General features: G+C 41.0%; 1 protein-coding gene across 1 annotated transcript; it reads right to left on the reverse strand.

Annotated features, from left to right (window-relative positions):
• Nucleotides 1-3,824: 3,824 nt before the first annotated feature.
• FUNDC1 (FUN14 domain containing 1) lies at nt 3,825-25,178 on the reverse strand. Its single transcript, XM_003939483.4, has 5 exons — nt 24,993-25,178; nt 24,130-24,286; nt 19,563-19,638; nt 7,367-7,495; nt 3,825-4,532 (listed from the first exon to the last, which is right to left on the reverse strand). The coding sequence occupies exons 1-5, from the start codon at nt 25,018-25,020 to the stop codon at nt 4,455-4,457; spliced, it is 468 nt and encodes a 155-aa protein (XP_003939532.1). The 5' UTR covers nt 25,021-25,178; the 3' UTR covers nt 3,825-4,454.

A 25,178-nucleotide genomic window follows, 5' to 3' on the forward strand; every position in this document is an offset into this window, starting at 1 on the left:
AAGATCGTACCACTGCACTCTAGCCTGGCGATACAGCAAGACTCTGTCTCCAAAAAAACATAGTAATAATTGTATAGAGCTGGGCACAGTGGCACACATCTGTAGTTCCAGCTACTCAGAAAGCTGAGGTGGGAGGTTTGCTTGAGCCCAGGAATCCAAGGCTGTAGTGTTTGATGATCACACCTGTGAAAAGCCACTGCATTCCAGCCTGGGCAATGTAACAAGACCCTGTCTCTTTAAAAAAATTGCATAGAATTCTATCATTTGAATATGACATAATGCAGTAACAGTAACAAAAACAAGGAGAGAAGACAGGCTCTATTGTCTTCATCTTTCATTATAGGGAACTAGCAGATACCTAAAGTTGGTAAATAAAGACTGAAAAATTAAAGTATAATATTTAAAATAAAGGCAACCACTAGAAAAACTAAAAATCTATTAGTAATCAAAAGAAAGGGAAAACAATGAATGGACACAAAATTCCTCTCCTTCCAGAGTGGACATTCAGTATATACTATCCAAACTTAGATAATAAAAGGAAGTCTATGAAATATATATTTTAAAAGATTTTTAAAATTATTTTTATTTATGTATTTATTTTGAGCCGGAGTCTCCCTCTGTCACCCAGGCTGGAGTGCAGTGGCACAATCTCGGCTCACCGCAACCTCCGCCTCCCAGGTTTAAGCAATTCTCCTGCCTCAGCCTCCTGAGTAGCTAGGACTACAGGTGCCTACCATCATGCCCAGCTGATTTTTGTATTTTTAATAGAGACAGGGTTTCATCATGTTGGTCAGGCTGGTCTTGAACTCCTGACCTCGTGATCCACCCGCACTGGCCTCCCAAAGTGCTGGGATTACAGGCATGAGCCACTGTGCCCAGCCATTTCTTTTTTAAATACAGATGGGGTGGGGGTGGGGAAGTCTTAATTTGTTGCCCAAGCTGGTCATGAATTCCTGCCTTCAAACAATCCTCCTGCCTCAACCTCCCAAAGTGCTAAGATTGCAGGTGTGAGCCACCATACCTGGCCTCAAAAAAAAAAATTTGTTTCTTAGTATTGGTTGTTCCATAAAAGGTAACAAGGATGGGCATTAATGTTATACCTTTCTGTTATCACAAATGTACCTACTATTATAAAGATATTCATAATGTATAACTGAAAGTACTACTTACTAAATAGGATATAAACTATGATTCAATTTTTATATAATATACACATACATGATCATGCACAGGAATAAAAAGACTCCAGGATCTGAACAATAAGTACCCGTAAGTATATCATAAACTTCCTATTCATGTTGATTTTTCTATAACGAACATATTTCATTCATATTATATTTGAAATAAGAAAACAAAAATCATCTATTTTTGTAAGGGGGTAATGAGATTATCATAAAATTAAAAATCAATCAAAATGTTCCTACGTATCTTTCAAAGCCTCTACCTCAAAATAAATATACTCCATATACCCAACTTTGTTTTTGTTTTTTGAGACAAGAGTCTCACTCTGTTGCCTGGGCTGGAGTGCAGTGGTATAATCTTGGCTCACTGCAACCTCCGCCTCCCGGGTTCAAAGAATTCCTGTGCCTCAGCCTCCCAAGTAGCTGGGATTATAGGCACCTGCCACAACGCCCAGCTAATTTTGGTATCTTCAGTAGAAACGGGTTTTTGCCACGTTAGCCAGGCTGGTTTCAAATTCCTGACTTCCGGTGATCCGCCTGCCTCGGCCTCCCAAAATGCTGGGATTACAGGCATGAGCCACCATGCCCAGCCTCTATATATTCAAGTTTTAATAAATCTTGCAAATTGCCTTTATGCCCTCAAACATAAACATCTCCATTTTGTCAAAGGCAGGCTACATAAGCTTTTCGCTGCAATCAAATCCCACGAAGTCTTTTTTGATGGAGCCTCTGATTCACTGGACTGCTACAGAGAGGGAACAGTTTTCTACAGGCTGACACTAAATCTGACACAGTAATATGCTTTTCACATACTTGATCACACATCACAATACTAACTGAATACCTACTGTGAGCAAAGCCACATGCTTTACAAGTGAGAAACTGATTAACACATACAACTGTTCCAAGTAGAATCCAACCTTGTGGGAGAAAACAGCATGGATAAGAGACAGAACAAGGAGCATTAACAGAGAGGGGACAGTGTGGAGAGTACTGTTAATATTCTGTACTTGCACACAAATATTTTCAAACATGACAGATACTTAGAAATGTATAGGTAAAAGTGAAGTGCTACCTTTTTCAGTTTTCAATCTATGTTCAAACTCTCAAAGTAGTTATCCCTACTACTCATTTACCACTAAGTCATATGCCACGTTCTCCTATATGATGTAACTTTTCATGTAGAATATTTATGTCTATTCCATTGAAAGCTCAATGGCAGAGATTTCTGTGCCCCCCACATTCTTAGTGTATCATGCACAGGCACTATATTTTCAGAAATGAACAAAATAATCCAGCAACTGGAGCTCTCCATAGCAGCCTGCCTCACTGTATCAGATAAGAGCATCATGCAAGTGTGGCACACAGAATGTGACCTGATCACACTCATGAATATTTGTCCCTTTTAATTCCACAGCAACAAAAAGCTTGGCAAGGCAGAAACAAATAAGAGCTCAAAGAAAACACAAGTATTTATGAGTAAAATCACTTCCTATTAAGAAAGGCTGAGTTTTATTTAGCATTTTATCTGAAGCACTAACGAGAATAAGGAAGAAACCAAAGATAGAGCCCACATTAAATTTTAAGGAGTCTCACGATAATGAAAGCATGCAGCCTGTAACCAAACTTAAAAATATGAAATGTCATATATTTACAATACACAAAATACGTTATAGCGACTTCTTATCAAAAGGAGATGGTCTGAATATCTGGAAAGACTTTCTAACATGAAGACTCTAACACATATTTTTCTGCTGCCTTTTCCAATTCCAACCTAGAACTCTATGGGCAAAACTAACAACACAGAAAGCTTTTTTGGGCAACGGAGCCTCTGAGGGAGTGTGATACCAGCCCTGAGAAACAACTGAACTGGCCTAGTGTTTAACCAATATAATGCTACCAAAAGCCTGAAATCTTGGTATTTACATCTAACACTAGATTAATCTAGAAGATAATTCTCTTCAAGCTACAATTTCACAATTATATTTTCTTAGAAATCACTGTTCATCAGAGGGTAAATTTATACTATACTACTAAGTATTTTAAAGTGACTTTGGCCTCTTGGTAATGAAGGGACCAAAATACTGATTTTTAGAAATGAAAAGCAGATGCATTCAAGGTTAATTAAACCAATCAGTGATCTAACTATATGTTACCCCAAAATAATTAATTCTGCCCAGACTGCCAGGATAAACAAACAAACAAATTAGAAGTTTACATATAAGAAGATATTTTTAAAACTACAGACATCAAAAAAGAAAAAAAAGCTTTAGATATGTTGTAGTATTTCCCTAGAAGAGCCTTTTTTGAAGTGTACAGTTATGGCTGGGCGCAGTGGCTCGCACTCGTAATCCCAACAGTTTTGGAGGCTGAGGCTGGCAGATCACCTGAGGTCAGGAGTTTGAGACCAGATTGGCCAACATGGTGAAACCCCGTCTCTACTAAAAAAAATAGAAAAATTAGCCAAGTGTGGTGGCACGCACCTGTAGTCCCAGCTACTCTAAAGGCTGAGGCTCGAGAATGACTTGAACCTGGGAGGCGGAGGCTGCAGTGAGCCAACATTGTGTCACTGCACTCCAGCCTAGGTGACAGAGCGAGACTCTGTCTCAAAAAAAAAAAAAAAAAAAAAAAAAAAAAAAAAAAAGAAATGCACAATTATTACACTTATAGCAAAGTAGTAACTCCAGGAAAAAAACAACATAAAAATTGGTATCATATTACATCAGCAGAGTCTGTTTAATATCTTTAATAATTATATAATTTCTAAAGCTTTCCACAAAAGGGTATTACAGTTTTTTAACTTATTACAAACATATCTTTAAAAAAAAAAAGTCAGACTTAATACTGAAGCTATAATACAAATTTTAAATTATTGACATATTTCATAAAACACAATGAAGAACATTTCATTTAAATAAAAAGAAAATATTTCACTAGGCAACAGATCCAACAAATTTCTTTTCTCTCCGTATCTACATCCAATATTGATATTTTATAGGCTAGTTTCTAAACAGATGCAAATTTTTACAAAGTGATGAAAGCCGTGTTTTGCTCAGGAATACTATGGTTCACATACCATATAGGTTATTTTACAGCAGATACTAGTTTGCCAAGCTTCAGATGGCAAAATGCTAAGTTGTGAATTCAGTATTGTCCAGCTAGTTGTTTCTCCTTGCCCTAAAGACTCTGGCAGCATGTACCGTTGAGAGACCGCCCTGTTGCTGCCACTTCTCTTCCCATAGTTGAATCCGCTACGGGAGAATATTCATATTCTTAAGATGCAAGTCCGAGCAAAAAGCCTCCCACAAATCCACTGGATATCACAATGTTCTGCTTGATAAATTCTGTTGCCTGAAACAAAGTTTCAACAAAAGCTCTTAATTGTGCTACGACATGGATGAACCTTGAAAACATTACGCAAAGTGAAATAAGGTGGACAAAAAAGGACAAATATCACATGATTCTGCTCATACGATTAGTCAGAAAGCAGAATACAGATCATTAAGAGCTGGGGAGGGTTTAATGGGCACAGAGATTGGGATTAGTGTTTAATGGGCACAGAGTTTGGGCTGATGAATAAATTCTGGAAATAGATAGTGGTAATGATTGCAGAGAAATGTGAATATGCTTAATGCTCCTGAATTGTACTCTTGAAACTGGTCAAACTGGTGCATTTTTGGTTATATATATTTTATAATAAAAAGATGCACATTTAATAAAAAAAAATAATTACTGAATCTAGAGCCAAGTAGCAGTTTCAGTTAAGTTCCTTAATTCAATAAATATTCAGCAAAAATTCCTGTGCACCTACTACTGCAGGTGCCAAATAGCATGCAAGGTCCTTACTAATTGAAGGAGCCTAGAGCACACAGTCATGCCCAGTAAGCTCCTTGGCTATTCAGACAATAAGTATATGGGCAGCAATAATCTCACAAGTAAAAAGAAATCTACCTACCTGTAAGGTAGATATAAATGTCCCATCATCAAGTTATTAACACAGATTATTTAATAAATTGCCCAGCAGGCACAATGGTCTTTATTAATAGTCCATTTAGCCAACAGAAAAAAAAATGTACAGGATCAAAACCAAAACAAATCACTTTGGTAAAATGCTTAACCAGAATAAAATCATGAGGAAGCCATTAGACAAAGCCAGACTGTGGGATATTCTGCCTAGAGGCTTCAAAAAATGTCAGTGCCATGAAAGATGGGGGAATAAAATTAACAGATGAAAGAACTGTTTATGAAAGAACTGTTTAAGACTAAATGAGACATTATAAACATAACCAAAAACAATATATAATTCTTTGGGGGAGGATGAAGGCGGGAACAGGGTCTCATTCTGTCACCTAGGCTGGAATGCAGTGGCACAATCGTGTCTCACTTACAGCCTCAATCTTCTCCCACCCTCAAGCAATCTTCCTACCTCAGTTTCCCAAGTAGCTGGGACTATAGGTGGATGCCACCACGCTCTAATTTTTCTATTTTCTGTAGAGACAAGGTCTCTGTTACCTTGTCTCTGAAAAAAAAAAAAAAAAAAAATTGTATATTTTTGTAGAGAAGAGGTTTTGCCATGTTGCCAGGTTGATCTCAAACTCCTGGGCTCAAGTGATTCCTCCTGCCTCAGCCTCCCAAAGTACTGGGATTACAGGTGTGAGCTACTGTACCTGGCATATAATTCCTCATTGGGGAAAAAAAGCAATAAAAGGTATTTTGTAGAAAAATATTAATATGAACTGTACATTAGAAAATACTGGCTGGGTGCGGTGGCTCACACCTGTAATGCCAGCACATTGGGAGGCTGACACAGGCAGACTGCTAGAGCCCAGGAGTTTGAGACCAGCCTGGCAACATGGGCAAACCTCGTCTCTACAAAAATGTAAAAATTAGCTGGGCGTGCATCTGCAGTCCCAGCTACTTGAGAGGCTAGGGTGGGAGGATCACTTAAGCCCAGGTGGCTGAGGCTGCAGTGAGCCGTGATCACACCATTACACTCTAGCCTGGGAAGCAGAGCAAGGCCCTATCTCAAAAAAAAAAACAAAGAAAATAAATATTATTATCTCATGTTACGTTTTTAAAAATTATTATTAATGGCATTTGGCCAGGCATGGAGGCTCACGCCTGTGATCCTAGCACTTGGGGAGGCTGAGGCAGGAGGAACGCTTGAGCCCATGAGTTCGAGACCTGTGCAACATAGCAAGACCCTGTCTCTACTAAAACTTTAAAAATTAGCTGGGCATGGTCATGCACACCTGTAGTCCCAGCTACTTGGGAGGATGAGGTGGGAGGATCATTTGAGCCAGGGGCATCAAGGCAGTAGTGAGCCATGATAATACCACTGCATGCCAGCCGAAGCAACACAGTGAGACAGAATGAGACCTGTCTGGGAAAAAAAAAAAAAAAAAATTTATTTCTAAAGTGGCAGGTGTCACATAGTTTAAAAAAAAAGGAGGGGGGTACTTAAAGTGTATAAGAGAACATCTGTACTCTTAGAAGATACATATTGAAGTATTTAAGGATAAAAAGTTATGACATCTTAGTTTGGAAAAAAAATTTATCTGTGTGTATCACCTACACATAGATAAAGTAAACACGGCAAATCATGAACAGTTTGGTGAATACATAAAGGGTATTTAGATATTCATTGTATTTGTCTTTCAACTGGCTTGAAATTTTTCAAACTAAAACGTTGAGAGAGTTAAGAGGATAAAACAAAAACTAAGGCAAGGAAGTATTCAATTCCATGTTAAACAGAGTACAAAAGGGTCAAATTACACGTGAAAACATTAATAAAATATATTAGTCATATTAATAAAACATATATGTTTTAAAACTGTCCTACCTCAAGGAAAAAAAAATGTGATCTTTTAAGTTTTACTACGCCTGTACATGTCCATGTATAAAGGCAGAGGAAAAATGTTGAAAAGAATGTTCTGAGTTTTTACAACAAGATCAAATCGAGCTAGAGATGGGCAGGAGAATCTATATTAACCACCAAAAAAAGAAAATAATGACTTATTTAAGTAGTGGTATGATTTCAAATTTTACTTAACACTTTAGATATATAACCAAAACCATCATTTTTTAAAAAGATAGTAATCCCCCCACCCCCCACCCCCATCACATTTTCTGTTAAGGGACGCCCATGAACTAAAAACAAGAGTCAAAATTATGTATCATCTTACTTCTTCAATTAAATTGTTGATTTCAGGTGCTGCTTTGTTCGCTCGTTTCTTAATCTGTCTTTTTGCTTTGTTTACATCCTTTTCAACCCTCTTCCAGTCAATCTGCACATAGCCACTATGACTAGCAATCTGCAAAAAACATAAAAATGATTAATACCAAACCAACTAGGTCGATGACTAATCTAATAACCAAGAATGTATAAACACACAGATTTCAAGAAACCTACAAAACTTATAGCTAAGAAATCACTTTTTATCCACTAGTTTATTCATTTAACAGACACTAGTGCCTACCCTATGCTAAGGGAGACATAAGCCCTGACCCTCAGAGAGCTTCAGGTCTGTTAGGGAAAAGCATAAGTAACTAATGATTTAGATGTGATGAACGTGTTTAGTACATGATGAGAAAATAATTCCAAAAATTGTTTTTTAACTATACTATCATTCTTTCACACTTTTTGGAATAGGGAATTAAAAAGACACAGAGAGTATCTAGACTATATGGCTAATTTAAAAATACCTTTTAATTAAATAGATGTTTAATTATAAGGGATCATAAGCCAATCAGTTATTAGATCACTAAAGAAATTTAAGTAGCCTGATAAGTATTTGAATAGCTCTGACTCTTTATTTAAATTAAGAATACTTTCTGGCAATTGCTTTTGAAAGTAGAATGTAAGCCGGGCGCGGTGGCTCACGCCTGTAATCCCAGCACTTTGGGAGGCCAAGGCGGGTGGATCACGAGGTCAAGAGATCAAGACCATCCTGGTCAACATGGTGAAACCCCGTCTCTACCAAAAATACAAAAATTAGCCAGGCATGGTGGCACGTGCCTATAGTCCCAGCTACTCGGGAGGCTGAGGCAGGAGAATCACTTGAACCCAGGAGGCGAAGGTTGCGGTAAGCTGAGATCGTGCCACTGCACTCCAGCCTGGGTAACAAGAGTGAAACTCAGTCTCAAAATAAAGATAAAAAAGAAAGTAGAATGTAAAACAAGCTGCACTCTACACAAGTTTCATGTTATAAATCCTTTTAATAAAACTATAGCTAAATGCCTAACACAAGAAAAATTATCATACGATGCTACTGAGACTGCAATATCTGAACAGGAAAAACAGTGTATGTGCAAGCCAGTTCAGTAAGTCAGTGCCTCCAAATAATAAAACAGCCATATATGCCATCATAAATCACTTCTGTCAAGCTTATGCTTTCTTTGTAATTTTTTAGTGCAACAGTTTTTTTTTTTTTTTTTGGTCATCTGCACCCTGAATGAACACACTGACTTTTAGCCACACGGAAAATACTTTAAATAATAAAAATATCTGATTTTGCATAAACAGGTTGACTAGAAATCTTAGGTTCTATTTTGTCTGTGAAGGACTCCATAGAAGAATTTATCGGCATTTCTTCTCGTATTTATTCATCCACTATCACTTCAAACTCCAGCCTCAGCAAAGCAGTGGTGATCAAATCAAATGGCAAGTGAAAGCTTTATCTGGTAGCATTTGATATAGCAATTTGAGTCACAGGCATGGAGGTGATGATGAACCTTAGGAAAAGGAGCCTTTTCTACATATAAATTGAAAAGACTTTTTACCAGCTTCCAGTAAGTAATCAAAATAGTTGATTACTTTGAAGCTGTTGCAGAATTTTATGTTTTGCTGAATCTTTTTTTTTTTTTGAGACAGAGTTTTGCTCTTGTTACTCAGGCTGGCGTGCAATGGTGCAATCTTGGCTCACCGCAACCTCCGCCTCCTGGGTTCAGGCAATTCTCCTGCCTCAGCCTCCTGAGTAGCTGGGATTACAGGCACGCGCCACCATGCCCAGCTAATTTTTTGTATTTTTAGTAGAGACGGGGTTTCACCATGTTGACCAGGATGGTCTCGATCTCTTGACCTCGTGATCCACCCGCCTCGGCCTCCCAAAGTGCTGGGATTACAGGCTTGAGCCACCGCGCCCGGCGTTTTGCTGAATCTTAACATTTCTTCTTACTCAATCCAAAGCTTGTACAAAAATTTTTGTACAAAAATTTCATGTATGTATATGGCTATATTTTTTGTTTAGGACAAAAATATTATCTATGCCACCACTCATCAGCAACTTCCAATTCAACTGTCATTTTCAAGTCTTAACATTTTAAGTTACAAACACTTTTTATTAAAAGTTAATCTTCGGCCAGGCACAATGGCTCACACCTGTAATCCCAGTACTCTGGAAGACAGAGGCGGATGGATCACCTGAGGTCAGGAGTTGGAGACCAGCCTGACCAATGTGGAGAAACTCTACTAAACACACAACATTAGCCAGGCATGGTGGCACATGCCTGTAATCCTAGCTACTCGGGAGGCTGAGGAAGGAGAATCGTTTGAACCCGGGAGGCAGAGGTTGCAGTGAGCCAAGATCACACCACTGCACTCCAGCCTGGGCAACATGAGCAAAACTCTGTCTCAAATAAAAATAATAAGTTAATCTTCATGCCATGAGTTAAATTGGTAATAACATAACAACAAAAAAATACCTTAACTATATTCCCTGGGTGAGACCCCTTATCCACCACCTATCCCCAGCAAATGAATAAAGGAAACCATTTAATGACACAGAATTAAACAAATTCTCACAAATAGCATTCTATACACAAAAGATTTTTACATAGCCATTTGTCACTGATAAGAAATAAACTCAGCATTATCTGAGATAAAGATTTTGTATAGTTTAAAGAATCCTGTACGTTTTGGGGAAAAATGTCACACAGTTGCAGGAAAATGATAAACCTGAGATGCTAAAACACTAATGCCTCTTCAGGAGAAAACTTCCTCAACACCTCCAAGCAGTCAGAGCATCTTCACTCTGCTCTCTCAGCACTAAACACACCCTTCCAGCTCAGCAATGACCATATGGGCTGTGAATCTCTGTATCTCTGGAGTCCCAACTAATGCCAGATGAATGAGACATAGTAAATGAATGATAACAAAGACAGTGAATAAAGACTAAATCTCAAAAGCTGTATTAACCAACCTGGCTCAAATAATGACTCTTAGCAACAAAGTGGATGGGCTAGATTATCCCAAAGGGCCTGACCTACCATGTCTACTAAAGAGAATGATCTTTGATGCTGAAGTGATCTACCATAACTGAACAAATTCCCTTGAGAATTTGTTCCCTTGCAGGGAAAATGAAAAATATTGAGATGCTAAAGATATTAATGCCTTAAAAAAAAAAAAAAAAAAAAAGAGGGAGAGAGATGAGGTCTCACTATGTTGCCCAGGCTGGTCTCAGACTCTTGGCCTCAAGCCATCCTCCTGCCTTGGTCTCCCAAAGTGCTGGGATTACAGACGTGAGCCACAGCACCCAGCTGAGAAGTGCACTTCTGATCAAACCGAAGAATACCAGTCCAAACTGAGCATGCTGCTCCAGTACAGAGATGAACAAGGACAAGCAATCTGCCCCCAGTGGGGTTCAGGTACAACCAACCTAATCAACAAACACATACAGGACCCTACCCGGTCTTGTCCACACAAAATTCATCTGCAACTACAGGGAAATGCAAGCCAACAGACTGGGGAGGGAATGGGGCAGTGATACCTGCGTTTTGAACATCTGACTTCCTACAACACTAAAATAATTTAACAGGATTACGTAAAGTACTTTCATTAGAATAAAAGCTCCCAAGTTAAAAAAAAAAATGCCAGGGTGGGCGCTGCGACTCTTGCCGATAATCGTAGCACTTTGTGAGGCAGAGGCAGGCGGATCACCTGATGTCAGGAGTTCAAGACTAGCCTGACCAACATGGTGAAACCCCGTCTCTACTCAAAATACAAAAATTAGCCAGGCATGGTGGCACATGCCTATAATCCCAGATATTTGGGAGGCTGAGGCTGGAGAATTGCTGGACCCAGGGAGGCAGAGACTACAGTCAGCTGAGATCGTGCCACTGCACTCCAGCCTGGTCAACAGAGTGAGATATCATCTCAAAATAATAATAATAATAATAATAATGCCAGAGGGGGTGGGCATGGTGGCTCACCCCTGTACTCCCAGCACTTTGGAAAGCCAAGGCAGGCAGATCACTTGAGGCCAGGAGTTTGAGATCAGCTGGGCCAACATGGTGAAACTATGGCAATGAAACTAAAAATACAAAAAACTAGCTGGGTGTGGTGGCTCATGCTTGTAATCCCAGCTATGGGGAGGCGGAGGCACTTGAACTTGAGGGAGAGGTTGCAGTGAGCTGAGATCCCTCCACTGCATTCTAGTCTGGGTGACAGAGGAAAACTGTCTCAGAATTAAATAAATAGGCTGGGCACGGTGGCTCACGCCTGTAATCCTAGCACTCTGAGAGGCCAAGGCGGGTAGATCACCTGAGGTCGGGAGTTCAAGACCAGCCTGATCAACATGGTGAAACCCCATCTTAAAAAAAAAAAAAAAAAAAAGACTTTAAAAAAAAAAGAAAGAAATAATAATGCCAGAGGCTAGGTGCGATTGCTCACGCCTATAATCCCAACACTTTGGGAGGGTGAAGCAGGTGGACTGCTTTAGCCCAGGAGTTTGAGACCAGCCTGCCCTATGTGGCAAAATTCTGTCTCTACAAAAAAATACAAAAATTAGTCAAGCATGGTAGCATGCACCTGTAGTACCAGCTACTTGTGAGGCTAAGATGGGAAGATCACTTGAGCCTCAGGAGGTCAAGGCTGCAGTGAGCCATGGTCACGCCACTGCACTCCAGCCTGGGCCAGAGTGAGACTGTTTCCAAAACAAAACAAAACAAAACAAAAAAACAAAACCACATACACACCAGGCTTTTGGATGAAGATTCATATCAGCTAGAAAGCTCCAAACAGGTAGACGGAGCTTTTTGCATGTGAACTTCACCATATGCTGATTGCTGATCTAACTGGACTATTTCACTGCAGAAAATTCTACCCCCACCAACTCCTTATCTTTAGATCATTTTTCTTGGACTGGTCAGGATTGGATTGGTTGGATTTCCCAGAAAAGAGAAAGCCCCATCCACACGTCCACATGTTTAGAGTTTATTGAGCACTTTTAGTGCTCAATCCTTTCTTTCTTTTCTTTTTTTTTTTTTTTTTTTTTGGAGACAAACTTTAGCTCTTGCCGCCCAGGCTGGAGTGCAATGGTGCAATCCTGGCTCACTGCAACCTCTGCCTCCGGGTTCAAGCGATTCTCCTACCTCAGCTTCCCAAGTAGCTGGGATTACAGGCATGTGCCACTATGCCTGGCTAATTTTCCATTTTTAATAGAGACAGGGTTTCTCCATGTTGGTCAGGCCGGTCTCGAACTCCGACCTCAGATGATCCGCCCGCACAGGCCTCCCAAAATGCTGGGATTACAGGTGTGAGCCACCGCACCCAGCCTAGTGCTCAATTCTTAAATATGAGCAGACAACCAAGGATCATCAGACATGGAGGAAGGCCTTTAACTTGAAAAGTAGAGACCAAAATAAACAAGCAGGAAAGAACAGAGGAAAAAAAAAACTTAGACAAACAGGGACTTGGTAGGAAGAATCTTAAAAAAACACACACAAAGAAGCTTAATCATTTACGTCCTCAGAGAGATTTAAAAAGATGATGTACAACTGAAAGAGCTCTTAATGGCCAAAGCTGGCAAAATTTGAGCAATACAAGAGCATTAGATTATAACCCAAAGTATAAAATAAATATCCATGAGTCCATATTGACATAAATAAATGACTGAATAAATGAAAGAAGAGACAAACCTTCCAAAAGACTATTTCTTTTTTTTTTTTTTGAGACGGAGTTTCGCTCTTGTTACCCAGGTTGGAGTGCAATGGCGCGATCTCGGCTCACCGCAACCTCCGCCTCCTGGGTTCAGGCAATTCTCCTGCCTCAGCCTCTTAAGTAGCTGGGATTACAGGCACGCGCCACCATGCCCAGCTAATTTTTTTTTGTATTTTTAGTAGAGACGGGGTTTCACCATGTTGACCGGGATGGTCTCGATCTCTCGACCTCGTGATCCACCCGCCTCGGACTCCCAAAGTGCTGGGATTAAAGACTTGAGCCACCGCGCCCGGCCCCAAAAGACTATTTCTAAATAATTTATGTAGTTATTCTGTTCTCAGAAAGGTGGAGCATAATTACACACCTGAAATGTGGGCTATATACAGTGACTCCCTTCCAAAGAGTACAGTAAGAAGCCAGGTATGGTGCTTCACTCCTGTAATCCCAGCACTTCAGCGGGCTGAGAAGGGTGGATCACTTGAGGCCAAGGGTTCAAGACCACCCAGGCCAACATGGTGAAACGCTGTCTCTACTAAAAATATAAAAATTGGCCAGACGGTGGCATGCCCCTATAATTACAGCTACTCAGGAGGCTAAGGCACTTGAATCGCTTGAACCTGGGAGGCAGAGGCTGCAGTAAGCCAAGACGGTGCCACTTGCACTCCAACCTGGGCAAAAGAGTGAAACTCTGTCTCAAAAGAAAAGACAAACGGTACAGTATGAAAAGGGGGGAAAGCTGGTGGATCCTCTCACATGGGGATAGTGGGAATACTTTCTGGAAGGCTACTTGACAATAAAGAGGCTTAAATATGTATATTTATATGTATATGTATATGTGTGTGTATATACATATCTATATATATTTTTTGAGACAGACTTTCACTCTTGTCACCCAGGCTAGTGTGCAATGGTGCAATCTCAGCTCACTGCAACCTCTGCCTCCCAGGTTCAAGTGATGCTCCTGCCTCAGCCTCCCAAGTAGCTAGGATTATAGGTGCGTGCCACCATACCCAGCTAATTTTGTACTTTCAGTAGAGATGGGGTTTCACCATGTTGACCAGGCTGGTCTTGAACTCCTGACCTCAGGTGATCCACCCGCCTCAGCCTTCCAAAGTGCTGGGATTACAGGCGTGAGCCACCATGCCTGGCCTAAATATGTATATTTTTGCTTTGTCTTAAACAAGTGTGCAAAGATGCATATAAATGGCTAGTTACTGTAGAGTTGTTTGTAAAGCTGAAAAAATAAACTGCTAGATGAACATTCTGTGTAGATGCTAAGAATTGCATGTGGGACAGACTATTTGGATCAACACTTTGAACCTGCAGTCTATTAAGGCAGTCACTTCACACTAGCATCTGGTGATTTAAGGAAAACTTTCAGTCTCTGCCACTCTCTAAAAACCTTCTATCTTCGAATTAGAGAAGGCATTCAACTATACCAGCTCTCACAAAAACCTTGTTCTATAGATATGCAATTAAAATGGTTTCCAAGAATGTTACTGCTTCAGTAATATGATGCGTTTTTAAAAGTCTTATTGAAGGGACTGTCTTCTAACCATCGCATTGGTTCAAACAATGGGTTGGAGGAGGACAAGTCTCACATAATAAATACATTCCACCAATCTCTTCAAAAAAAGTATCCAAGTATTAGCCATTAAAACATTTTTTTTTTTTTTTTTTTGAGACAGAGTTTCGCTCTTGTTACCCAGGCTGGAGTGCAATGGCGCGATCTCGGCTCACCGCAACCTCCATCTCCTGGGCTCAAGCAATTCTCCTGCCTCAGCCTCCCTAGTATCTGGGACTACAGGCGTGTGCCACCATGCCCAGCTAATTTTTGTATTTTTAGTAGAGACGGGGTTTCACCATGTTGACCAGGATGGTCTCGATCTCTTGACCTCGTGATCCGCCCGTGTTGGCCTCCCAATGTGCTGGGATTACAGGCGTGAGCCACCGCGCCCAGCCTGCCATTAAAACATTAAAAAAAAAAAATACTGCTTACTCCATCCATGAAGGAAAAGCAAGCAACAGAATGCTAAAGTCACATTAAAAGAACAACAGCGGCCGGGCGCAGTGGCTCAAGCCTGTAATCCCAGCACTTTGGGAGGCCGAGGCGGGTGGATCACGAGGTCGAGAGATCGAGACCATCCTGGTCAACATGGTGAAACCCTGTCTCTACTAAAAATACAAAAAATTAGCTGGGCATGGTGGCTCGTGCCTGTAATCCCAGCTACTCAGGAGGCTGAGGCAGGAGAATTGCCTGAACCCAGGAGGTGGAGGTTGCGGTGAGCTGAGATCGCACCATTGCACTCCAGCCTGGGTAACAAGAGTGAAACTCCGTCTCAAAAAAAAAAAAAAAAAACACAACAGCTGGGCATGGTGGCTCCCAGCACTTCAGGAGGCTGAGGTGGGCAGATCACTTGAGCTCAGGAGTTTAAGACCAGCCTGGGCAACACAGCAAAACCCCATCAACTCTACTAAAAATACAAACAATTAGCCAGGCATGGTGGCACACCTTGCCTGTAGTCCCAGCTACTTGGGAGGCTGGGGTGGAGAAATCACATGAGCCCATGAGGTCAAGGCTGCAGTGAGCCAAGACTGCACCACTGCACTCCAGCCTGGGTGAACAGAGTGAGATTCTGTCTCAAAACAAAACAAAAACCTCAGTAAAATGATTAGAAGATAAAGTTGAAGAAATCTCCCAGAAAACAGACCAAAAAGACGGAAGTGAAAAACTGAAAAGATTATTAGTGTTCTGCCAAACCTAAGAAAAAAGAAAAGATTATTAGCCCAAGTGCACTGGCTCATGCCTGTAATCCCAACATTTTGGGAGGCCAAGGTGGGAGGACTGCTTCAGACCAGGAGTTCAAGACGAGCCTGGGCAAGATAGCGAGACCTCATCCTTACTTTTAAAACATAAAAAAAAAGTTTAAACCAAAAAATAAACAAAAATAAAGAAAATTAGACAACTGGTACAGGAGATCCATATAAATGGAACGACAGAAAAAAAAGATGGAAAAATTAAAAGAGCAGGAAATCATTAACTAAATAAATATACAGAAACTTTCCCCAAACTGAAAGGGCCCCCTGAGTTTCCAGCACAGTGGATGGAGGAAAATAGGCCCACAGTAAGGCACATCACTGGGAAAAATCAGAATACTGAGGACAAATAGAAAATCCTAGAAGCATTTACTGAGAGGAAAAAAAAAAACCCACACATGTAAAGGTTCAGAAATTAGAATTACTTTAGACTTTTAACAGCAATATTGGAAGTCAGAAAACAATGGCATAATATCTAAGCCCAGCAGCTATTAATAAATTATCAAACAAATGTGAGGATAAAATGAAGAAATTTTTAGATATGCAAAATCTCAAAAACTACACTTCCCGTCCTCATTTTCTATGAAAGCTAGTGGAGGATGTGTCCACCAAGAGAATATATCAAGACACAGGATCGGCCAGGTGCAGTGGCTTGTGCCTGCAATCCCAGCACTTTGGGAGGCCAAGGCGGGTGGGCTGCTTGAGCCCAGGACTTTGAGACCAGACTGGGCAACATCACAAGACCTCCCTATTATACCAAAATCAGCTGGGTATGGTGGCACATGCCTGTAGTCTCAGCTACTTGGGAGGCTGAGGCGGGAGGATCCCTTGAGCCCAGAAGGTGGAGTGTGTAGTGAGTGAGACTGCACGACTGCACTCTAGCCTGGGCAACAGAGCCAAGACTGTCTCAAAAAAACAAACAAACAAAAGACATAACATATAGGAAAAAACCGAAGACAAAAACCAAAGGGAATATCCAGAAGGTAACAAAGAGAGATCCCAGGATAAGAGCTGTATACCAGGCCTAGAACGCAAACAGGAGACAGGACTCTGGGACTAAGTTTGCCCAGAAGGTTAAACTGATGAACTATTTGATGCATACGACAACAATGAAAGGTGATTTATACAACCAGTAGTTGCCTAAAGAAATAACTGGCCGGGTGCGGTGGCTCGCACCTATAATCCCAACCCTTTGGGAGGCCGAGGCAAATGGATCACTTGAGGTCAGGAGTTTGACACCAGCCTGGCCAACATGGTGAAACCTCATCTCTACTAAAAATACAAAAATTAGCTAGGCATGGTGGTGTGCACCTGTAACCCCAGCTACTAGGAGGCTGAGGCAAGAGAATCGCTTGAACCCGGGAGGTGAAGGTTGCAGTGAGCCAAGATTGCACCACTGCACTCCAGCCGGGGCAACAAGAGCAAAACTTCATCAAAAACAAAAAAAGAAAGAAAAGAAAGAGGAAAGAGGAAAGAGGAAAGCGGAAAGCGGAAAGGAAAGGAAAGGATCCCAAACTTCCTAATAGAAATAATGGCCAAATAGAAGGGACAAGGCAGAAGAGAGCGGGAAGCCAAAAGCCTCCAGCACCCAGCACTTTGGGAAGGCCAAGATCTTCCCAAACATGACATAAATTCACAGGTTCAAGAAGCTCAGTGAACTCGATGTAATGAATGATCTAGCACAATTATGAATAACAACACTCAGATGATTGAGGGAGAGGGAAGAAAGCATTCAAGTATGTGCGCTTGGAAGGAGAGGTGTAGGGAAAACAAAACAGGCCAATAAATGATAGGTAAATTGTCCTATGCCATAATGGGAAGCCAACAGTTAACACCTAAAACTGAAAGGTCAAGAAATGTCAGTTAACTTGTTTAGGGAAAAGGAGAAAACTACCTTAAGAATCAGTTAAGAATTCAAAGTAGATGTCTCAAGAGATGGAAAAATGGGGGTAGTGAGAGAGGCAGAGGATTACTTTTATCTGTAACGAGCCTTGCCCAAGTATTTGGCCCTCTGAATTACATGCATGAATAACTCCAAAAAATTTTTTAAAAAGAGACTGTGTATTTTAAGATGGCAGTGTTATAAACATCCATTGGAAAACAATATTGTTACTAGAAAAGCTTTAAGTTTTAAATAAACTAATATTTATCTTTAAATACAAGAAAGGTCACAAAAATATGAAAGTGGGCCTAAAGAATATTAGGCAATTAGCCTAAAAGCCATTTGTTACTTTATCTTTCACTTTCCTTCTACTGAATTTTCAAGGTTAGTTTTATTTGTGGCAAAAACTGGTTTGAAGCAGATAGGTCCTGTGTTGTTCTGCCTTAAAAACTTCAAAGAATATGTGCACTAAAAGCAGAGAAGTGGGAGGTGGCAATGGTAAAATATGGATTTGAATGGTGCATACTGAGTGAACTGAAATGGACTTCTGAAAAACTGACATGCAGAGTGGATTAAAATATACACTTCTCTCCATTCTGTGAACATTTTAGGAAACTGTGCTTCAGTCCAGTACCCTTTTACGCTAACAGAAATGACAACTGAGTCTTCAAAATAGCTATAGAATAAAATATGCTCTTGATTCCATATAAACCCAAGTCAAAATCTGCTTAAGTAAAATTATCTGTACTAATGCTGGCATATTCATCCAAAGAACCAAATTTAGATATTTATCATTTTCTTTTTTATCTCTTACCACAAGTAATAAGCAAGTATTCTTAATAATGTCACCAAGAGAAAGAAAATATATATATTTTTAAAAAGGCTATTCAGTGAACAACTCAAAATCTGCTCTTCATACATACAGATCCAGTCCCTTTGTACTTAAAGTGATTATACTGGTTGTTACATGATCAACAGCTTTGGTGCTGAATTCAGATTTTGGTTGCTATGAACATCAATCATTTTTAAACTCTAGTACAACTGACAGTTCTCTGTATCTTTAAAAGTGCTGCTCACAACCACTCCTAGAAATTTTCAATTTTTGAATTTACTATATTTGATCTTCAAAGAATGATATTTTTGAAAAAATATATGCCAAACAGACATGAATGCCAGATAATGGCCTGATAAACATCCTCTAATGGCAAACATGAACAAAACCAAAACTTCAAATCCACCTGCCTCTCAGAAATAAGATTATAACTAATTTTTTTTTTTGAGACCAAGTTTCGCTCTTGTTACTCAGGCTGTAGTGCAATGGCACGAACTCGGCTCACTGCAACCTCTGCCTCCCGGGTTCAAGTGATTCTCCTGCCTCAGCCTCCTGAGTAGCTGGGATTACAGGCATGCGCCACCACGCTGGCTAATTTCTGTATTTTCAGTAGAGACTGGGGTTTCGCCATGTTGGCCGGGCTGGTCTTGAACTTCTGACCTTGAGGGATCTGCTTGCCTCAGCTTCCCAAAGTGCTGGGATTACAGCCGTGAGCCAATGTGTCTGGCAATGGCTGTCTTTTCAATAGCTGGGATCGAACTATGCTTAATAACTCAGAAATATTTAAATTATTATCTTTCAAGACAAAAGTCAGCTTTCAAAACTCATTGTAGCTATTCCATAAACTGATGCCTAAAAGAAAAATTTCACCTTCTATGTAAGCAAAGGCAAGTGCTTAAGACTCTGACATACCTGAAGGAGAAGAAAGCCACCACCTACTGCAGTTGCTGCAAGTTTTCCAACTTTCTGGAACAGAAATCCTGCACACCTTTAGTCAAAGAAATAACAAAAGATGAAAACAATCAATTATATTCTAAACCCTCTCTCTTCTACTTTTCATTGCTTTTCTAATAAAATCTTACAACTTCACATTTCTTTTGATCACATCTGTTACCTGCTCAAAAATCTCAATGTTTCCCCTTAGTTATATAGGCTAGTCAAAAATGCACAATCTAAAGTGTCTGTGATTTGCTTTAAAATAAGGATGGAGAGAAGAGGAGGGGAATTTATAGGAAAAAGGACCAGCTACTAAAATAATGACGAGTACGCAGGGGTTCATTACACTTCGCCTACATTTTTTTTTTTTTTTTGAGACAGAGTCTCACTCTGTCGCCCAGGCTGAATTCCAATGGTGCAATCTCAGCTCACCACAACCTCCACCTCCTGGGTTCAAGCAATTCTCCTGTCTCAGCCTCCCGAGTAGCTGGGATCACAGGAGTGCACCACCACACCCAGCTATTTTTAGTATTCTATTTTTAGTTTTCTATTTTTAGTAGAGATGGAGTTTCACAATGTTGGGCATGCTGGTCTGGAACCCCTGACCTCAGGTGATCTACTCACCTTGGCCTCCCAAAGTGTTGGGATTACAGGCGTGAGCCACCACGCCCAGCCCCTACGTTTGTATAAGCTGAAACCTCCCATAATAAAAGCAATTTGTTTTGCTTAACACAGCCAAGATGGTCCATACACATGGTCAACCCTCACCTCTACCTTAACCTTCTGCTCCAACCCCATTAACTTCCAAATAGGTCACACCTTTGCTCAAGCTATTAATCTCCCTGTTTCTAGGGGTTTCTGCCTAGCTCTGCCTATCTAAAGCTTTCCTACCCTTTCAGGTCCAGTTGTTGTTCCACCTCAATGACTATACTTGAGCCCACATTTCTAAAGGCCTCCTTATCTACATCTACCTATTTTTACATTAAACCTTTTTTGTGTCTCATCTACCCTCTAAGAGTGTCAGCCCCCCTACTTCTTTTGTGATTAATTCACTCCTTCAGCGAGCTGACACTCCCTTCAGCATTCTAGATCCATACTGTGCAAATGAATCCTGTATTTCTAACTCTAGCCTTCTGCACTGGGTTGAATGGTACCCGCCCCCAAAATTCACATCCTTCACCAAACCTCTTAAATGTGACCTTATTTGAAAACAGAGTTGGCCAGGCGTGGTGGCTCACGCCTATAATCCAAGCACTTTGGAGGCCAAGGCGGGCGGATCACCTGAGTTCAAGACCAGCCTGACCAACAGGGTGAAACCCCGTCCTAAAAAAAAAAAAAAGATAAAAGGAAAGAAAGAAAAAAAAAGAAAACAGAGTCACTGCAGATGTAATGACTTCAGATGGGCTCATACTGGAACAGGATGGGCCTTTAATCCAATAAAGACACAGAGGGAAGACACCCGTCAGGACAACAGAAGCAGACTGGAATAATATGTCTGTAAGCCAAGGAATGACAAGGATTGCTGGCAACCACCAGAACCTAAAAGAGAAACATAAAACAGATTTCTGCCCAGGCGCGGTGGCTCACGCCTATAATCCCAGCATTTTCGGAGGCCGAGGTGGGCGGATCACCTGAGGTGGAGAGTTCCAGACCAACCTGACCAACACAGAGAAACCCCATCTCTACTAAAAATACAAAAATTGGCCGGGCATGGTGGCACATGCCTATAATCCCAGCTACGCAGGAGGCTGAGGCAGGAGAATCACTTGAACCTGCGAGGTGGAAGTTGCAGTGAGCCGAGATCACACCACTGCACTCCAGCCTGGGCAACAAGAGCAAGACTCCGTCTCAAAAAAAAAAAAAAACAAAACAAAAAACGGATTTCTCGCGCTGAGCCTCCAAGAAGGAACAAACACTATTGACATACTGATTTCAGACTTCTAGCCTCTAGAACAGTGAGAGAATAAATTTCTGTTATTTTATTTATTTATTTTGAGATGGAGCTCGCTCTGTTGCCCAGGCTGGAGTGCAGTGGCGCGATCCTGGTTTACCACAACCTCTGCCTCCCAGGTTCAAACAATTCTCCTGTCCCAGCCTCCCAAGTAGCTGGGATTACAGGCACCACACCCGGCTAATTGTTGTATTTTTGGTAGAGACAGGGTTTCACAATGTTGCCCAGGCTGGTCTTGAACTCCTGACCTCAGGTAATCTACCCTAAATGTCTGAGATTTGCCTTAGCCTCCCAAAGTGCTGGGATTACAGACATGAGACACCACACCTGGCCTCCACAGTTCTATATACTTTATCTCCAAAACGTGATTTGACTGTCTTCTTTCCATTCTCAAGGTCAACATTACCTTGCTTCCAGACCATTCTAAGGGCCCTCTAATTGGTCTTGATACCTCCCATCTCTCCTAGCAATCATGCATCCTGATAATAGTTTTAATTTTTTTGTCATGATCAAAAGCCTACAGCTACCCACAGCTAAATAAAATCTCCTCAGCCTCCTATTAACGTCTTGAATTGGTCTAAATTGCTACCTGGTCAAGTTAATGCCTATTAACTGTTCCTCCTTAATATACACCACAATATCACATCAGTTTTACATCCTAAGAAAATTGCAAAAATTTACCACACTGAATAAAGTCATTGCAACAAATCACTTCTATTATTAAGAGTTCTATTATAGAGCGCCTGGACCAACACTGTGTGTGTGTGTGTGTGTGTGTGTGTGTGTGTGTGTGTGTCCTCTCTAGGTTTTACATCCACAATTTAACCAATCGGGGTACAAAACTTAAAGACAAAAAAATAAAAATAAAAAATTGCACAAATTAAAAAAATTCCACATAACTATTTGCACAGCATTTACATTACTTACATTGCATTAGGTGTTATAAGTAATTAAGAGATGATTTAAAGTATACGAGAGTGTGTATAGGTTATTAGCAAATATTATGCCATTTTATATCAGGTACTTGAGCATCCGCAGATTTTGGTAACCTATGCTGAGGGACGACTGTATTACTATAAAGAATGTGCCCCTCAATAGGGGAGTCAGCAACAAAGGCTCAGAAAAGGGAACAGAAAAAGCAGCCAGCAGTCACAATATTCCTTGGACTATGCTCCACAAGCATGTGTATTCATTGCTTGATGGCATCAGTCACTAAAATGAACCTATTTCCTGCTGCTCTGTCTCTAGCCTTTCCCAGCAAACTTCTGCGAAGGATGGGGCTTGGTCTACAAGGAGTTTGCTCTCCAAGGAGAAACCATGAAATGACTTGGTAATTCTATTTCTCAATTATTTTTTAGTCTGTTTTAAGAGTAGGCTTTAGGCACTGACTGACATTAACCAATCACTTACGGCACCAAATTGTGAGATTATTTAAGCAGAGAGCCATACCGTGAATTACAGGGCTAGAGGAACTAATCAGCCTATGGAGAATTACCTGAATGACCAGGCCCTGACAGGCATCTCTCTTTTTATTGCGGGCTTTTTTCCCCGCAGCAGCATTAATAAGTACATATCATGAATAAATACCGCACCTCTGCACCACAGAATCTTCACAATCAGTATTTCTATCATAAAATGGCATTTGCAAAAAGGCATAGGGGAGTGTGTCATTATTCCAAAGTGCATGTAAAACACAAATCAAAAAACTCATTGTTATACTTATCAAGTGGAAACATGTAAATATTTCCATTAAATCAATATAAGATGAACTTGTGAGAATCTAAGAAAAAATGCTTATGCACAAGTTAAGCACCCTCACTAACTCCAAAATTTCTCTACAGTCACTAACATTTTTAAACAGTGAAATTTGTTTCTGCCCCTTGTTATCTGGCTAGTCTTTTTATTATAAGAACAGAATTAGAGTCACGGTAGCCATTGTGTTATCACGTGGTCTGAAATGTTAACTGATCAGGCTGATGCTTATTAACCACTTCTTAATGGACGCCACAATATTACAAAGTAAGCAATCAGATCTTTAATTTCAACACAGAACTAATGTTCTACAGCTCTTTTCCAGAGTTATCATAATCTGAACGAGCCCACAAAAGAAAAACCCAGGATTATCTGTATCATCATCAATAATTTGTGCAGAGCATTTTTACACTGCTCTCTACAAGGCTGACAATACTAGAGGCCAGTTCTACCGTAGGAGTTTCTTAGGTTTTTTTCAGTAGTTAGCACTGAATGAAATGTAAAAATTTACATATAATTAACTCATATATTTCTTCCTATCTACTATCACTGAATCAGATCCACATTTGCTGAACATGAGAATGGGGAAAGCATATAAAGAATCAAAAGAAGGGTGAGGAAAGAGGAGAGAACAGTGGTGGGCATGGGGGAGGGGATCACCAAAACCCAACAGGGAGTCTGGGAGTCTGTAGATTACACCAATTTTAACTCAGAGAAAAGCCTCTTCTGGAATTAACAGTGTAGACCCACTGAATGTGCACAGTGACTCTCACCCATGTTTGAAAGGACAGCAGTGTCAGGCCCCCAAATGAAATTTAATGAAAAAGACGTTGTTCTCACCAGCCAGTAACGCCACCCATTACAATCTGGGTAGCTACTGAGTATTTTTCTACCATAGGTCCCGAACTGTGGCCAAACACTCGATTCCACCACTGGTGTCTTCTTGCATACTCAGTTAAATCCAACACTTCGTAAGAGTCGTCATCACTTTCATATTCTTTAAAACAGCAAAATGGAAAAAATAAATGTAGAGTCAATCAAAAGTCAGAAATATCTAATACATCTTTTTAAAAATCTGTTACAACTCATTACTTTTGGCCTACAGCTAAAAATGCCCAGATGGAAACTACTGACTTTACTTAATTCCTGAGACCACGGCCTCAAGAGTAAAGGGCCCTGCAACAAGGACCCCCATCTGCTTTCTCAAAGGCCCAGGGACCGGCCTGGGGTCAAGAAGCCAGGGCCAACTCAGAATGACACAGTAGTGAGGGGTCACCCCCACTCCAAATCTTAGTAAGGTCAAGGTCAGTGCAGGGTCCATTTTCATCAGTGGGAGGAGTGGGGGTGGGGAGGGGTCCTCCTCTGAGAACTATCCTGGAGCCCAGCGAAATCACTTCAGAGTCTAGACGTTTAAAAAAAGAAAAATAATAATACATTTGAAGATGGAGATGATGGGCCAGCGGTGAAGGTAAGGCAGGAGGCAGGTAGGGCTGTGCTGGGGGTGGGGGGGTGGCTCTCCGCTTGAGTTCCGCAGAGAGGGGAGGAAAAAGTCTAACTCGAAGGGGCTGCTCAAAGGGGCTGCCTTAAAAATAAACAATAGAGCTCGAAGAATTCTAGGGCAGGGGAAGGAAGAGGTGCCATGGGAGCAAGGTCGAGAGCTGTGAGCCGCGTCCCAGATACCACTTCAGGCCCTGGCCGCTCACCTTGGGGAGGGGGGTTCCGGGTCGCCATGATACCGCCGGCGGCCAATTCTGTAGTGGTCCCCGCCCGCCCTCCTCTCCCTGGCACTTTAAGGGCCGCTCTAGGCCAGGATGGGAGTCTATGGTCTCTTTTTTCCTCCCCTTCCTACTCCTGGCGCGTAGTCCTGTCTCCGCCCCCGTCGCTCGGCG

The sequence above is a fragment of the Saimiri boliviensis genome, chromosome X (assembly GCF_048565385.1).
Source record: "Saimiri boliviensis isolate mSaiBol1 chromosome X, mSaiBol1.pri, whole genome shotgun sequence".
Classification (NCBI taxonomy): Eukaryota; Metazoa; Chordata; class Mammalia; order Primates; family Cebidae; genus Saimiri; species Saimiri boliviensis.

What these genes read in the sequence shown, in the direction of transcription:
- FUNDC1 (XM_003939483.4), bottom strand. Translation starts at nt 25,020, where the DNA reads ATGGCGACCCGGAACCCCCCTCCCCAAG. An exon ending in GTGGCTTTCTTCTCCTTCAG is followed by an intron (nt 7,496 to 19,562) that starts GTATGTCAGAGT and finishes TGTTTTTTGCAG; the next exon opens with ATTGCTAGTCATAGTGGCTA. An exon ending in TCAACAATTTAATTGAAGAA is followed by an intron (nt 4,533 to 7,366) that starts GTAAGATGATAC and finishes ACTTTGTTTCAG; the next exon opens with GCAACAGAATTTATCAAGCA.